The 16,414-nt window shown below is 38.8% G+C and overlaps 1 protein-coding gene across 2 annotated transcripts in view; it reads right to left on the bottom strand.

Moving 5' to 3' along the window:
• Window positions 1-608: 608 nt before the first annotated feature.
• LOC147023648 (endothelial PAS domain-containing protein 1-like) overlaps window positions 609-16,414 on the bottom strand; it is a 161,584-nt gene continuing 145,778 nt past the window's right edge. For both annotated transcript variants that reach the window (XM_085889283.1, XM_085889284.1), the window contains one exon: window positions 609-2,734. In XM_085889283.1, coding sequence (XP_085745409.1) covers window positions 2,583-2,734 — 152 coding nt within the window. In that variant the 3' untranslated portion in view covers window positions 609-2,582. The remainder of the gene's footprint in view (window positions 2,735-16,414) is intronic.

The raw sequence follows: 16,414 nt of genomic DNA, 5'->3' as shown, positions 1-16,414 counted from the left end.
CAGCCAAGAGTATACTTTCATTATCACCAAGCCTGCAAAAAACATATAATGGCTTCTAAAAAGGAAAAGCTAATAGAAAAAGGTACGATTCTCGACATATATATATATATACATATATATATATATATATATATATATATATATATATATATATATATATATATATATATATATATATATATATATATATATATATATATATATATATATATATATATATACATATATATACATATATACATATATACATATATATATACATACATATATATATATATATATATACATATATATATATATACATATATATATATATATATATGTATATATATATGTATATATATATATATGTATATGTATATATATATGTATATACATATACATATACATATATATATATATACATATATATATACATATATATATATATATATATATATATATATATACATATATACATATATATATATATATACATATATATATATATATATACATATGAAGCTGATGGGGGATATGATTTGATCTCATGGTGTCTTAGATGAGATCTCCTCCTGGAATAAGCACTACAACAAAGTATTGCTAAAACAATCAGTCTGCAGAATGTATTTTTCATTGTAATAAGACTGCTGTATGTTTATTATATATTATTCAGTGATGACAAGTACAACACAGCTAATTAAACAGAATTGACACGTGTTGAATAAGTAACTTTTAGTGCATATCAACATAAATGTTTTTTCCCATAAACGTAAATGTAATATTGCCGAAGAATCAGTACATAAAAGTACAACAGAAAAAAATGAGTCGAAGATATTGGAACAGAAGCAAAGTATACTCTGGAGACGAAGTAGACAATAATAATTGCACATAGATGAATGAATACAACACGATTAGAATATCTCCTCTTGATTTCTGGGCAGGAGGGAAGGGGGGGGGGGTTGTCTTGTTTTTAATTCATTAAAAGGATTATCGTCCTTTAATATGTGTTCGAGGAAATCATTTCAAAAATACATTCCAAACAATAGTGCACAACATACAATTACTATTTGATAAAATTCGGCAATACGGCGGCCTAAGTACTCACATTGTGAACTTTCGTCAGTTTCCATTACTTTCTTTCATTTTAGAGATTTTGTTGCAATTTTTTTCCAAATTACTCTATATTTAATTGCTTTACAATAATATTCATAAAGGACTCCTGTCTGAAAAAAGCCAGTTACACAGACAGAGTTAAATATATTCTTAAGAAATATAATATGAACGTATTTAGTAACATCATGCTCTATGGGTGGTAATTTGAGCTCCAAAGGAAAAAAGAAATGTTTCAAAAATGTAAACAATAGCACCATAATGCTCTCATAAAGAACCTAAACTGCACAAGATATATTTCTGTATAAATATGTTGGCGGTTGAAGAGAAACCATGTTAATATGTTCTTTGTGTTTGAGAATGTCTGCTTATGATCATTCAACGTATTAAGTTTCCCCCAGCTCGCAAAAATAAGTTCCCAAATAAATTGCACTCAAATGAAATGCATGTGGAATGTGAAAAAGCTCTCCTTTTGTGCCCCTTCAAAATTAATCTCTGTGCTGACAATTTGAGTAGGTATATTAGTTATGAGACAAAAATGAAGCTTAAAATATGCCACAATATTTGTGACCTTAGTCACTGATTGAAATAAAATTGTCATTGAAAACTACAAAATGTTTTTTAAAATCTTTAACAGCATGTCAAATGCATGCAAATGTCAAATGCAAGATGTATCATGTGAATCAGCAACAGCCCATGGCTTATTTAGTTGTATCAATACCCGCACTTATCCATCCCCAAACAGGAATTGATAAAGTCCACAATGAAGAGGCCAAATTTTCAAGGAAAGATGATGTTGACTTGACTCAAATTAAGATAACAAAGAACTTTTAAAAACAAGTCATTTTTAAAAGGCAAATGTTAAATGGATAACTGATTTGACTCCATTTAAATTATATAAATCACCATGTGGATTAAAAACAACCACATTGTTTCAGGACTGACTTTGGTGACATTGATTGATATGGTTGTGCTAAGACCCAACCTCAATTTTACCTTTTACCCTCCACACATTTTCACAAAAATAAAACCAGGTGGAGTATCTCAACCTCACAGTGTATTCTCTTCAGCTTGGACACATGGAAATTCCTCAGGTTCTTTCAAGCACTGCAATTATTTCGCAACTCAGGCTAATGATTTCACAAAAATAACTCAACAATGCATCATAAATGAAAATCATGCTCAAATTAGCACAGGATATTTCCTACATGTTATCTTCTCTCACTGCAGTATCCACTGGATTGTATCACACCAGATACAGTCTCTTCGATATATGAACTAGAATTGCCTCATTCTACATTTGGTCACAATTGCACTTCAATGGTGCTTCATAAATAGGTGAAACTCGTAGTACATAGAGCTCTTCAATAACAAAATCTGCTTACAATATAGTCTCATTTGTTGTTGGTTTCTTTGTTTTGGTCCATTCTTTTCAACACACACTTTTACCTACTGTACCCACAAGTTGTCGAGAATTGGCCAAAAAATATCTAGGTCGCCTGGTCCAATGCTTGAAGTAGCTCCTCGCCATGCAACAAGCTTCGTTCACTGTGAACTGGCGCATTCATCTCACAATCGTATTGTGTCAGCAGTGGAAGGCCCCGACCTCTGGCTGTCCCACTCAAAAGTATGTTGGCTTGCTCTGAAGATTGATAAGATGTAAAGGTATCACGTCAATAAAATATTCCTTAGTTTATGTTTGTTTACATAAGATCTAAAAGCAAGATAATATTTGCGTAGAGTAGCTAACAATCGTAAAGGTCATCCCAAAACTTATATCACAACAACCTTTTGCAACACAATAGATAAAGCAATGCTGATGATAAAATAAAAGACCAAATACAGCATTGTAGCCATCAGGAGGAACCAAAAGAGCAATATGGAATTATCAGGGGCAACCTGGATAGGATTCGGGTTTTTGGTTTCTACACCTCCCTTCACAACCCATCGAGTCGCAGCCAACCTTCTCAACTATATAATACTGTTAGAAATAGGCCCATCTAACCTCACCTTTTCAACTATATCATACTGTTTGAAACAGGCCCACCAAATGAACCTCACAAAAATAATTTGCTAGCGTTCAGCTCTCCTTTATTAGACGCATTTAAAAAGAAAAAGAAAGAGAAATAAAAAAGGAAGGAAATAAATTAAGAGCAAAAGACACCAAAACACAGACCAAAACCACTTGGATTTCTAGTTGTATGAATTGAATGGCTCCATTGTGTGCATTGTGGAGTTAAGTAGCTAAGAATATGATTTGCTGATTGATGATTTAACTGAGTGACATTTTTTCATCGAGATTGTGATATGTTCCTAATTTAATCAAGTAGAATTTATGAATAAATTATCATTCATATTGTTATCTATAGTTCTCCATTCTCATCAATGCATTCAATCAATCTGGCCAAGCACAACTGGCCTTCTTTATAAAGTGTTCTCAGCAGAATTTACATGGTTGTGTTCAGATAATTTGATAAGATTTGTAAAAATGTGCAATTTCGGTGCTCTTCAGCTTCCAAGACATTTTGACCTCATTTCTGAGATCTTGGTATTCGGTCATCTTCTTGATTTCTGGGTTTGTTTTAGGCCAAAATCGCTGGGTACTGACACCTCACTTAGTAATGACGTATTTTCTTTTCTGTACCCAAATACTATATCCAGTTGCAATGCTTTGTTTTCTATGTTCATGCTCGATCAGATCATCAGGTCGAATGTGAGAATTATGTCCTCTTTTTCAATGATCACTTTTGGTTCATGTTTTCATGAGTTTTCTGAAACTGTGATATTGAAATGTGCCTTTGTGTATACAGCTGTTCTGACATGAGTTATTTTTACACCTCAAAAGGCAGTGACTTGAGCTTTCTGTTTCTACCTTGCATAACCGAACGATATCCAATTGACTCAGCCCCCCATTTTCTTAAAGCCATTGGTATAGTGTTCTTGGTCTTGAGCATTTATTATGATTCATTCTCCATCCCAGTTGAGTTAAGCTCTTCCTTGCCATTCCAATGAGACTTCTTTGTCTATGCCCAATCTGTCCAAGCTCTCTTATTGTTCTCCCAGTTGTTGGTGTAAATCTGTTGATATTTCACTTTACATTTTTATTTTGTCTTTTTTGCGATCATTGGGGCTGTACTCATCGCTGTTTCAGTTTTATATGTAACATGTTATATTCACATCCATCTTGCAAGATGGGTTGAGGATACCTTTTTTGGCTTGTGTACTTCTGTTTGTGTACAAATTGGATTCGGAAGTTGATTGAACTTTTCACGTACTCAGCCAATCATGCTGTTGTCACTCACTGCAATTGGTTGAGCTCCCTCAGGCTGCTGCCTCATCTCGGAAGGTATATTCTCGGCATGCATTGATTTTTATTTTTTTTTTTGGAACATTTCGTGGATATTGAGGAGTTTCCTTATTTTGATATCTAGTTTATTGATTTCCACTTGTGGCCAGTTTATTATTGGAATACTGGTACTACCAGTTGGTTTATGGCTTTGATTTTGTTTCTTGGGGCGAGGTATGATTTCAGAATCAGCTTCGTTTTATGCAGTTATTTTTGACAATTGCTCTGCGCATTTGTTTGTGACATACAGTATTTGGTGGGCCTCTACTACTCCGAGATATTTGAATGATGCTTCGTATTCTCGTTTCTGAATTGTTGTATCAAGGTCGATTTTTGTTGTTGTCAGTTTTTATTGGTTTACCTTATATGAATGCACACTTGGTACACTTATTTAGGCACGATAAACATAGAATGCCTTAAGCATGTGGAATTTCCTCCAAACTTCTTCAAGTTTAGCAGCAACTGTTTAAATTATAAGTATATGTTGGACAGAATTGACTGAATAGTTTGTAGTTATCATAATTTTACATCTGGTACATGTGCCCCACAAAATGCCACACTGAGCTATTTATACATCTTAACATGGAGTTTGTCCAAGGTGAAAATACCCCTTTGGGAGGGGGGCAAGTTAAGTTGCAACAACCTCCATCGTGTGACCCTTAGTTCCCCTGGCAAGTTTGGTTGAGATTGGATAAGTAACGACCAAATGTATCATAGTCAGACAGACAGAGAGACACCAAATTGCAAATTTTAGTCTGACAGATTCACGTTCCAATCATATGTATTTTATAGAGGTACTCATGTTCCAATTGTACACACTCTATAAACATACTCACATTCTTAATAGTATATCCTTGAAACACGTACTCACATTCTAGTAGTACAGACTTTAGAGATGTACTCACATTTTAATTGGACATACTTTTTAGATGTACTCGGTTTAAAAAATGAACACATGTAATGCTGGCTACCACCAGTTTGCATTTGTGGCCTACGTTAGCACATTATATGCAGACAGACAGACAGCCAGACAAACAGACACAAATGCAATACCGTCTGGTGAGGGTAACTTGCTTGAGTTGCTGTTGGTTTGTATGGAGAGGCACTTACTTGTGAAATCAACAAGATAAGTTAAGTAGAAGTGGCTACAGCAGATTTCCGTTTTTGAGGGTCAGCAGTCCATATTGTGCAAGACAAAATGTATAAATTACATGTGAGAAAAAGATTTTTTTTTTAAATGAAAAAATATGTGGGGATGGAATCCCTAAAAAACAACCAAACAACGTAGAAAGGAATGACAAGGTAGATATGACACCACAATACATCACAATCATTTTACAGATTGCCATCATGACATATTTTGACATTTTTGTCATTGGTGACAATACTAACAATTATATGAAAATGGCCATAGTCATTGTCAGGTGGGTTTGTGTAATTGTGCGTTATATTTGTTGTGGAACTGAGATGGAAAAAAGATTAAAATATATTGTGATGGCAATCTGTAAAAGGATTGTGGTGTTCTATTGTGGTGTCGTTCTTACCTTGTTGGGTTGTTTATGGGGGGGGGGGTGGGGGAGGGGGGTTCCATTCCCACGTCTTTTTCATTTTTACCCTCGCCGAAGGAGAGTATTGCATTTTGGTCTGCTTGTTACTTGGCGAAATCTTCGATTTTGTCAAGTATGTTGGTCTGTTCCGTTTGTTGGTTTGTTTGCTCGTCCGGTCGTCTACAGCCCAAACGGCTGGACCAGTCGCTCTTAAATTTTTACACCTGATAGGCAATCCACCTGAGACGGTCCGCGTCTAAACCCCGTCTTAATCGGACTAAACGTCACAACGCGACGTCACACAACGTGAAAACACATTTTTGGACATAACTCAGTGACCGGAAGTCATAGCGACTTCCGGTTGATGCCAAATTAAACTTCATTCAAATATCTAAATGATTACTAAATGCATCTTATTACAAATTATGCACAGTTTTCACAAGCGTATGACGTCAAAGTTTTAGCTATTGGCGTGATTTAAAAAAAAAATTCTATTCGTTCTACAGGTCACAATTCTTAACCGATTTGGATGAAATTTTAACAGCTGATAGAAATCCACAGTGCAAAAAGATATGTGACTTTTGGTGATGTTCAAGATCAGGATCTGGATTCTGCATCACTTTAAATTATTGCCCATTATAAACCAATGGGGAATTTTGTGAATTACACATGGCTATTTCTCAAACAGTTTTGCACTTATTATATTGAAACTTATACTGTCTATTTATGCATGTAATATTAACATGTGTACAAAGTTTGATCGAAATTGACCCAAGGTCAAGGTCAGGGTCACCCAAAACATGAAAAACACACATATAAAATATATATTTTTGTTTTACAACTTATTTCAAACCTGATAATGGGATCGTAAAGCTGGTTGAAAAGCAATGTTCCTAGGTATTTTCAAATATAATTATCTACGATCAGAATGAAGGCAACAAGCACTGATGATAAGTTGTTGAATGTCACATGGTGGCTTTAAATGAGTTGTGAAAATTTTCAATCTGCTGCCGTTACCATGACAACGTGCGCCTGATAGTTATTTGTGACGTTACCATGACAACGCGCGCCTGATAATTATTTGTGACGTCGCGTCATTTTATTAATGTACGAACAAATAAACACCACACATTCCATGACATTACAGCTTGGACCACCACACGGAAAGGTCAACTAATTCGCCAAGTGTCGTGCTTAGCACGATTTTTCATTTGTTTGTTTGTCCGTGCAGTACTTTCGTGTTTTTCTCCACAACTGCTTGTCGGATTGAGATAAAATTTTCACCATTGGTGCAACTTCTCATGTAGAATGCTTTTGTGATAATTATGACGTTATAGGTCACGTGGTGTGGCAACCATATTGGAAAAACGGAAAAAAAATTGGACCTCTGTATCTCTGAAACCGCACCAAGGAAAAAATTGAAACATGGCAAACAGCAAGTACTCCTCACGGGGAATAAGTGCAATTTTTTTTCGGATGTGATAGGTGCCTTCGTTATGACGTCATAATTACATATGTAGAATGCAACATCCGATCAGTATGAACATTTTTGAGGGTCATCTCGGGATAAAATGTTCCACAAATTTTTTTATGACGTCATCGGTCACGTGATTTGGCAGCCATATTATTTTTGTTTTTAAACCTTCAAAAATCTTTGCTGAAATGGCTGAACCAGTCATCACTACCAGCATTTATAAAGTCACAGTTCTAACAATGTCTCTTATTAATTACATAACACACCAGTACACAAACACCAAACAAAACTACACAAACACCACAGAAAACTCCACAAACACAACACCAAACAAGTCCCGGTGAGGATCTGCAATCTCTGATTGCTCTTTTTCTTGTTTCATTTTTTTTTTCAGATTTGTTCCCTCCACCACAGAAGGTGGTCTGTCTGTCTGTCTGTCTGTCTGTCCGTGAGCAGGATATCAAAAAAGGTATGGATAGATTTGAACGAAATCTGGTGGACAGGTTGGGTGTGCAACAAGGACATTTGATTTGATTTTGGTGAAGATCCAGATCTGGATATGAGTGGTTTTGATTTTTTTAAGTGATTCTGTGAAGGGTTAGAGCTCAGGATAGCAGGGTAAGGCTATTCGATTTCAGGAAGGCAAACATTTGAGGGTATGAGGAGAGAATTGGGTGATGTAGATTGGGAGAATCTAACAACAGGACAATCAACATTAGAGAAATGGGAAACCTTTAAGGACCAAATGTGTAGATTGCAGAGTAAGTACATTCCAATGAGGTGTAAAACTAGAAGCAGAAAGAAACCAGGGTGGTTGAGTAGTGAGATAAGGAATGCTATAAAGGAAAAGCAGAGGCATTTATGTGGTTTAAAATAACAGGACTGGAGTTCGATTTATACCACTGTCGAAGGAAACAGAGGCAAGTCAAGAAAATAATTCGGCAAGCCAAAAGAGAGTATGAGAAGGACATTGCTAAGAATAGTAAACATAATATCAAGGCTTTCGTTAAGTATATCAGGGGAAAAGAACAGGTTCGGACCAGTGTGGGCTAATTGAGGATTAGCACCGGGAGAGTGGTGAGTGATGAAAGTGAGATGGCAGGCTTATTAAAAAGGTATTTTCTTCAACTTTTGCATAAGAACAGTCAGGAGAATTGCCAATAGCTGACAGTATCTATCAAGGTGGTGAGCAGGGGCTTTTACAGAAGATCCAGGTTGGAGTGGAGGAAGTAAAGGAACAGCAAGGAAATCTAAGAGAAGAAAAGGCTCCGGGTCCAGATTGAATGCAACCGAGAGTATTGATGGAGGTGGCTGAGCAGGTAAGCGGGATATTAAGGGATATTTATAATAGTTCACTGGAGTCAGGACAGGTACCGGAGGAATGGAGCAAATATAACACCATTATTGAAGAAAGGATCCAGTGAAGAATTGGGAAACTATAGACCTGTTAGTTTCACTTCAGTTGTGGGGAAGGTGTTGGAGACATTAATTAAGGACCAGATGAGGAACCATTTAAATAAACGCAAACTAATTAGAGGTAGTCAGCATGGGTTTACCAAAGGTAGTTCTTGTTTAACAAATCTTTTAGAGTTCTATGAGGCAGTGTCTGATTGGGTGGATGAGGGAAAGGCAGTGGACATAGTATATTTCGACTTTAAGAAGGCATTTGATAAAGTACCATATTGGAGGTTGTTAACCAAAGTGAGGGCTTGTGGAGTAGCTGGTCGGGAAGCTAATTGCATTGCAAACTGGCTTAGTGATCGGAAGTAAAGAGTGGCTGTGAGTGGGAGAATGTCTTGCTGGGAGGATATAAGTAGCGGGGTCCTCCGGGATCACTTCTTGGACCAAGACTATTCATTATTTACATCAATGATTTGGATAATGGGCTAAAGAGTAAGCTTTCCAAATTTGCAGATGACACAAAGCTTGGAGGTAAGGTGGATAGCAGAGTGGGTGCTGATCAGATTCAGGAAAGGATTTATACTTGCATAGATTTGGGAAAAGATTGGCAGATGGAATTTAACCTGAGCAAGTGTAAGGTGTTGGGGATGGGAAAGAATAATGAAAATAGAGATTACAGGATGTAAGGGGGAATTTTGAAGCTTGTCACACAGGAGAAGGATCTGGGGGTAGTCATAGATATGGGAGGTAAGCAGGCAGCACAATGCCAGGCAGCTTCAGGAAAAGCAAATAGGGTTTTAGGTTGTATACGGAGGGGGATAATTTATAAATCAAAAGAGGTGGTGTTGACATTGTACAGAAATTTAGTGACACCACATCTAGAAAATTGTGTGCAGTTTTGGTCACCACAATTCAGGAAGGACATAGATGCCATGGAGGGGGTTCAGTGCAGGGCTACGAAATTGATTCCAGGCCTAGCTAGACTCAGCTATGAGGAGCGGCTGAAGGAGACAGGGCTTTATTCACTAGAAAGGAAGCGGTTATGAGGAGATATAATGGATATGTGTAAGATAATGAAAGGTATTGATAAAATAGGTGCAGATGAATTATTCAAAAGAATAGACAGTGATATGACCAGGGGCCATAGCCTGAGAGTAAAGACGAGGAGAGTTAAGACGATAGCAAGGCAGGAGACTTTTACTCAGAGAGTAGTTAATACATAGAATGGCCTCCCTGGTAAGATAGTGGCAGCAGAAAAAGTAGATAAGTTAAAATTAGAATTAGATAGGTACCTGGAAGTATTGTAGATGAAGGGGTATAGGGATGTTGATAAGACTTTTCGGTAATTTGAGCATTGATGGGTGACTGTGCATGTGTACGGAGTGCTGTTGGTGGTGGTCTTGTCAAAGGGGGGTTGTGTGGTTGATGCGTTTTTAACCAAGCCCAAGCCCTTCCCCTGAGGGGAAGAAAAAATAATAATACAAAAGTAAAAAATGAAAATAACAAAAAAACAAAACAAAACAAAAACAAACAAAGAACAAAACGAACAAATAAAACAAAGGAACAAATTTATTTCATTAATTAAAAACTTTTTTTGCATTTTCTTCCTTGGATCTTCTGTATATAAATTAGTATGGTGTTCACGCAGGCATGATGGGCTGAAGGGCCTCCACCTGTGTTAGATTTCCTTGTAATTCTTCCCTATTGAGAGATTGGGCCAAAAACGATATACAGCCTGATATTTCAAAAAGTTGTGGATGGATTGTTACAAATCGAAGTGTATGAATTGGGTCGGTGACAAGAACAAGCTGATTAGATTTTGGTTAAGTTCCGGATGCAGATCCGGACTATCAGTGGAATACAAAATGTAAACTGTTCAGTCTGGGGGAGATATGCACTCTATCGAGTGCTGTTGTAGTTTAACTCTATTTTTCCAAATCTGGATGCCAATGACATCAGCATCCAGTAAGGTATTTTGAGGGGCATTTACTTGGGGAATCTCATGACCACACCCCACTCGAAGATATATATACATACATATATATATATATATATATATATATATATATATCCATCCATTAGGACCATACTCTGTGCAGAGCATTGGTGCCGCCAAAGCAGTCTCCTTGGCTATTGGGAACAATCCTGGACGGGTCGCCACTCCGACACAGTATACCAGCATGCTGGCACTCATTTTGCCGACCTCGGAAGGATGACAGGCAGAGTCAACCCCACCTGGTGTTAATTCAACAGCTGAGCGGGATTTGAACTCAGGATCCCAGGATCCCAAGCCCACTACCCTAACAATTAAGCCAACACCAGGCATATATATATATATATATATATATATATATATATATATATATATATATATATATATATATATATATATATATATATATATATATATATATATATATATATATATACATATATATATATATACATACATATATATATATATACATATATATATATATACATATATATATATATACATACATATATATATATATACATATATATATATATATATATATATATATATATATATATATATATATATATATATATCTCATACAAGTTTTTCCCGAGATCACTTAATGTCCCGTCCAATATTCCTGTCCCTTCTGTCTCCACTCAGACATTCTGCTACTCTGGTGTCCTTCACAGTTGGAATCATCTATTTATTGTGTACGCCAACATGGCAAAATTTTTATTACACAAACCCCTTTATCTCTGCTACTTCCCTTCTATTCTGTCCCCATACTCATACATCCTCCCAATCTTCCTTTCCTTCTCTCCAAAAATGCGTTCACCTCCTTTCCTTCTCCTACCATCATACATTCTCTTCTTCTCCTTAATTTTAATTTCAATTTACTACCTACCTGTATCTATATTAATAAGTGTGTGTGTGTGTGTATATGTGTGTGTGTGTGTCTGTGACCGCTGTTTCTCGACAACCACTGGTCCGATCTAATTGAAACTTGCCAGGTATATTGCTGGGGACCAGAGTATGTGCCTTTTCAAGGTTTGATATTAATCAGACAAGTGGTTCCCAAGTTATGGCCATTTATTTACCAACCAATGACAGGACACGTTGCTGTGTATGCGTGGCCAATGGAGAAGAGATCTTCAGCCACGTTCCCCATTACAGGTTACAACGTATGGACTTCCGGATAGTGATGACTTTGTGTATTCTAATAATTTCTCGATTTCTTATGCGCATTTATAGATAAACACAATGGCCCAATCCAGTCTTCGTTTACGAGAGCGACGGAACGGCCTGTGTGGTTGATTGAAAAATTCTTTTTTTTTTTTTTTTGCACGTACGTTTTTTTTCTTTTATTTTTTTCTCTTCTCTTCTCTTTGTGTTCTTCCTTGCGATGACATTGCGAAAAGGCAAAATACGTTGGCGCTAATTGAATAATTGACCATTAAAAGTAATAATTTATCAAAACATTGGCAGATCCAGCAGCCTCCGCATTCTTGCCCTGGACGAGGAAACAAAGAAGTGCCATTTCCTCAGCAATGTTGTTTATGAATAGATATTCATAATAGAGGTGCTAACGAGCGAAGGAACGGCCTGTGCAGTTGTTTGAAAGTTTTTTTTTTTTTTTTGCACGTACGGCCACGCACGTATGGGCACGTGAGAGCGAAGGAATGGCCTGTGTGGTTGTTGTTTCTGGCACGTGGTTTGAAAGTTTTTTTTTTGTTTTTTTTTGCATGTACAACCAAGCACGTATGGCCACGCACGTACGGGCACGCACGTACGGGCATGCACTAGTTTAATGAAATCCTTAATCAGACGCATCCTTTGACACCTTCACACACCTCGTTCACACTCAATGGGCATCCTAATTCACCATTTTGTTCGGCCTATTTAAGCATGCCTCGATTTGGAAACACGATTTCCTCTCATGGACTAAAGGCCCAGTCACACCTTGACGTTTTAGCCAGGAATGGCAACGTATAAAAATGCACGTAACACGTTGGCGTACGCTGAAGTTTTGATGTTTTTTTTAAGTTTTGGTCGTATTCATAACGTGTTGGTCGTATGCATGACGTATTAGTAACGGGCACAGAACGTTTCGTTGTGTTAAAGATAACTTATACCAACGAATGCTTAGCCTGTTGTCGGCGTTCACAACCTATGCCCAACGATAGTTTAACTTAGTCATAGCGCGCTGCAAGTATCACCGACGAACTCGTGGCGTTCTCTGTTAAAAACCTGCTGCACGCAGATTTAAATCATAACCGCCTGAAAATTGGAAGTGTCAACATCGCAGTCACACCTTGATGATTTAGCCAGCGTATGCCAACCTATGAAAAATGTGTCTAAAACGCTGGGACACATCGAATACGGTATGGGTAAGTTGTGTATACATTAGCAGCATGATGAAAAACAATCAAGTACACTGGCATATTACGTGGTGCGTCTAGTACGTAGTGAAATTTCAAGCATGCTGAAAATTTTACGACGTACTCGATGTATGGCTCACAAGTTCCGCATACGCTGGCATAAGTTCTCGGCATGCTCCGCAATCGTTTACACACGTCGGCCACACGTTACTTGTAAGTTACTCATAAGTCGAAACACGTCGAGGTAATGTTTAGCATACCCGATACTTAATTTTTAACCTACGAGTAACGTGCTTTGAACCTATTAGTAGCGTACTTTGAACATATGAGTAGCGTGCTTTGAACCTATGAGTAGCGTGCTTTGAACCTATGTGTAACGTGTCTCAAACGCACATTGGTGTATGTAGACGAATTTGATTGACGTCTTCCGGACGACCACAGAACTTAATGAACGTGTTTCTAACTTACAGCTCCCGTATAATGGCGTATTGGCAGCGTTTAGGGGAATTGGTATATACAAATGGGCTTCACAAAGAGGAACCTGTCAGTGTTCCAGACTCCATGTTGAGTAGATGTTAATGTCAGTAGCAGTAGCAGTAGTAGTAGTTTGAGAGAATTTAGGAATGTCGATGTTATGAGTAGTAGTAGTAGTTCGAGAGAATTTAGTGATGTCGATGTTGGTAGTAGTTGTAGTTCGAGAGAATTTAGTGTTGTCAATGTTAGTAGTATTATTAGTATTAGTAGTAGCAGTAGTAGTTCGAGAGAATTATAGTGATGTCGATGTTAGTAGTAGTCGTAGTAGTAGTAGTAGTAGTAGTAGTTCGAGAGAATTTAGTGATGTATATGTTATTAGTAGTAGTAGTTCGAGAGAATTTAGTGATGTCGATGTTATTAGTAGTAGTAGTAGTAGTAGTAGTAGTAGTAGTAGTAGTAGTTCGAGAGAATTTACTGATGTTGATGTTGGTAGTAGTAGTAGTACTTACAAGTAACGTGTTGCAAAGTGTGAACAACATTCGTGTAGCGTGCTTACAAAACGTTACTCATAGGTTAGAAATAAGTTTCGGGTACGCTAAACATTACCTCGACGTGTTTCGACTTATGAGTAACTTACAAGTAATGTGTTTCGACATGTGTCAACGATCGCATAATGTGCCTACAACTTATGGCCAGCGTAGCGGAACGTGTGAGTCATACGCCGGCATACGTCGTAAAATTTCAAGCATGAAAAAATTCGAGGAGAACCCAAAAGTTCAACGTTTAAAGCCAGCGTACTACCACTTATGGCAGTGTTTTTCAGCGTGGTTTTAACATATACAAAACGTACCCATAACGTATTCCACGTGTACCAGCGTTTTACACAAATTTTCCAAAAATCGGCATAAGCTGGCTAAAACGTCAAGGTGTGACTGGGCCTTAAACAAAGTATATAATCGAAAAATTATGTCGGATTTGAAAATCGGATCTGGTGGACAAAGTAAGTGTCGAAATCTGGAGTGAAATCAGAAAATTTTAAAATTTCCCATTTCTTCTCCTCATGCTGCTTTCCCATTCACACCCCTCATGCTTCTTCAATGCCTGGTGTTGGCTTAATGGTTAGGGTGGCGGGCTTGGGATCTGTGGACCCTGAGTACAAATCCCACTCGGCTGTTGAATTAATACGGGGTGGGGTTGACTCTGCCTGTCACCCTTCTGAGGTCGGCAAAATAAGTGCCAGCATGCTGGTATCCTATGTCGGAGTGGCGACCCATCCAGGATTGTGCCCAATATCCAAGGAGACTGCTTCGGCAGCACCAACACTCTGCACAGAGTATGGTCCCAACGGATGGATGGATGCTGCCTTCCCATCCCCTCCCCTCATGCTGCTTTCCCATTCCCTCCCCTCACATTGCCTTCCCATTCCTGCCCCTCCCCCTACACTGCTCCCCCTCCCCTGTTCCACCTCCCAACCCCCTTGTACCGCCTCCCAACCCCCCTCATGCTGAATCCCACCCCTGCTCATGCTGCTTGCCGTCTGCCGCGCCGCTTCCCACCCCTTGTGCCTCTTCCCAACCCCCCCCCCCTCGTCGCTTCCAACCATCCCTCCCCCACCGTGCCGCTTTCCCACCCTCCGTCGTGCCGCTTCGCATCCCCCCGCCCCCGTGCCGTTTCCCACCCCCTTGCGCTGCCTCACCCCTCGTGGTTCCCCCCATTGCACTGCCTCCCACCTCCCCCTCGCACTGCCTCCCTCCCCTCATGCTGCCTTTCCTTCCCTCCTCTTCCACGATCCTCCTCCCAACCCCCCTCCTCCACCATTCAACTCTCCGGAGGTCAAGGAGAGGAAGGAGTGTCAAAGAAATTTTTTTTTCTTCGAAGTCAGAATTGCTGCTTGGATCAATTCAGTTTTTATAAAGCAATGAATCGCCAAATCACGGCAGCATAGCCGCGAAGTACGCATTCTCGCTCTAAGCTGTCTCACCTGGGTTCGTTTCCGACTCAGCTATAAGCTGCCATCCCAATGTTTCACAGGCAGGATGATTCATCAATGTGTGTGCCGTCTCTCGTTTGGATATTCAGCTGGGCGTCGCATCTGCCGGAATCCCCTCCCCCTCCCTCCTCTGCCTCCCCTCACTCCATCTCTCACCCTTCTGCCTCTCTCACCCCTATCCCACCCCTCTGTCTCTCCCACATCCCTTTCTTTCCCACCCCTATTCCTGTCTGTCTCTGTCTCTGTCTCTGTCTCTGTCTCTGTCTCTGTCTCTGTCTCTGTCTCTGTCTCTGTCTCTGTCTCTCTCTCTCTCTCTCTCTCTCTCTCTCTCTCTCACTCTCACCTACCCTGATCCCTCCTTTTCTCTCCCTCTCCCACCACTATTCCTCTCCCTCCCACCCCTATCCCTCCATCCTACCCCTTCCTCCTCTCTCTCTCTTTCTCCACCCCCCCCCCCACTTAATATTCCCATAAGCGAAGCGGCGGGTTGTATTTTCTAGTGTACAAGATAAAGAGATACCTCCATTGCTATCTGTTTTGTTGCTTACTTAATCAATAATCTGGACTACAGGAGTGAGATTACAGCATTTATTCAAGCCGTCATTTCCCTCTCTCCACATTTCTTTCTCTGCCCCTTTACGAGCATCGTCTTGTATCCAAAATCACATTAGCATTTACACTGTCAATGTAATAACAGGACACAACACTATCCTCTTCCCTTCTCTTCC

The sequence above is a fragment of the Eptatretus burgeri genome, chromosome 7 (genome assembly GCF_056783735.1).
Source record: "Eptatretus burgeri isolate ZD-2024b chromosome 7, Ebu_testis_v1, whole genome shotgun sequence".
NCBI lineage: Eukaryota > Metazoa > Chordata > Myxini > Myxiniformes > Myxinidae > Eptatretus > Eptatretus burgeri.
The sequence above is the reverse complement of the archived record's forward strand: the minus strand, read 5'-3'. Positions and strand labels throughout refer to the sequence as shown.